The sequence below is a fragment of the Musca vetustissima genome, unplaced genomic scaffold (assembly GCF_032173495.1).
Source record: "Musca vetustissima isolate MV318-11 ecotype Yass unplaced genomic scaffold, APGP_CSIRO_Mvet_v1 utg366006, whole genome shotgun sequence".
Lineage (NCBI taxonomy): Eukaryota > Metazoa > Arthropoda > Insecta > Diptera > Muscidae > Musca > Musca vetustissima.
In genome coordinates, this window is record NW_026881494.1 from 1 (window position 1) to 1,761 (window position 1,761).

A 1,761-nucleotide genomic window follows, 5' to 3' on the forward strand; every position below is an offset into this window, starting at 1 on the left:
TTGGCCCATGTCCCATTTATTTTATTATTAAAATGTCTGGCAAACCTAACCTACCACACACACACACAGACACACAAACATAACTCATATTTTGTCTTGTTAATAGGTTGTGAACATCTTACTTCCTATCTTTTTTATATGACCATTTACGTAATTTTCTTAATCAGTAATCAAACCATGTCTACCGCTGGCGTTCGTCAGCCAGTCAGTTGTTTGTTTTTGAATTGTTGAATAAAAAGAAAAGTAAACAATATCATTACCACCTCATCTATGGCATACAGATAACATTTAGATGATTATTCACGTAAAGGTAGATAGGAGATTAAAAAAAATGATGATTGTTTATAAAATCATGAATTTCCAGTATCTCTTCTTATAATTTTCCTGATCATATAGTAATTGCGATTTTGGGAGATGAAAGTCTCATACTTTGTAATGCATGATCTACACAGTTCTATCAATATACAAATCGATATATTCAATTTAGATTATGAGTACACTTATGAAGGTTTTCTCATTAAGAAAAATCTATAGAAGGCTGTTCCAAGGCCCTTCCACTACATATTCTCATTATAAAATTTCTGATACGATAGGGAAAGGCAGTAAATTTGCCGATTGACCTATGTGTTATTTATTTTTTTAACCATTTCTTAATACTCCCCCTTTTTTCCTTTCAGGTGTTGGCAAATCATGTCTGGTCACAAAATATATTAAAAATACCCTACACAAAGATATACAGCATGCCAGTGCAGCATCGTTTTTCACCTGTAATGTTATACTGGAGGAGGCCAAAGTCAAATTACAAGTAAGTACCCTCTATTTTTTTTTAATATAAAATATTATCTAATTTTCTATCCCTTTCAGATTTGGGATACTGCTGGACAGGAACGTTTCAAAGCTGTCGCCCCCATGTATTATCGTAATGCAAGTGCTGCCATATTAGTTTTCGATTTATCACAATACCGAACATTCAAAGAAATCAAATCATGGATTCACGAACTGCATCGTAACATTCAGGATCCATTGATATTGACCTTGGTTGGCAACAAATTAGATTTACATGCCGAACGAGCAGTATCACGCGAAGAGGCATTGCTGTTTGCCAACTCAATGGGTGCTACATATTTCGAAACATCAGCCGAGACAGATCAAGGTTTGGAGCAGGTATTTCGCAGCACTGCCCTGGGCCTGGTGCGTTTAGCACGTGAAGGAAAATCTCGTTCGTTGAGGCAATTCGATTCATGCGATTCGATCTCTGCCTACACAAATAACAATACCGCCTTTAGCCATACAACTCAAGCTCTAACGAATGGTTCAATTATACATTTACCCGCAATACCCATGGGCATACCGGTCGATGGTGAGGATATTAAAACCACAGATCAGGGGCGTCTTGAGACACCATCATGGAGTATAGAACACATAGCATTGGGTGAGGTGGAACCAGTTAATTGGTGTTGTTAGATAGAGGATGATATAAGGAGATTTTTTTTGAAACCAAATTGTGATTTATTGAAACGGAAACTAACAAAGCAAAGCGAAATATTTTAAACAGCAGAGAGGATATTATTTAAAAAGGAAAATAAGCAAACAACAAATCCGTATCCAAACAAAATGTATTTACCACTGCAATATAATAATGCCTCTAAAATATATAGTATACACACACACATATATTTATATATACTAACCATTGATGCTTTTGACCAAAAAACAAACTACCCCAACGAATTTTTTATTTACTTTTTTTTTAAATGCTAA

General features: G+C 35.0%; 1 protein-coding gene across 1 annotated transcript; it reads left to right on the plus strand.

Annotated features, from left to right (window-relative positions):
- Nucleotides 1-677: 677 nt before the first annotated feature.
- Nucleotides 678-1,464, plus strand: LOC133327386 (uncharacterized; the record flags this gene model as incomplete). Its single annotated transcript, XM_061535946.1, has 2 exons — nucleotides 678-805; nucleotides 865-1,464. Coding segments are annotated over 2 exons (728 nt in total), but the record flags the coding sequence as incomplete, so codon positions are not given.
- Nucleotides 1,465-1,761: the final 297 nt, after the last annotated feature.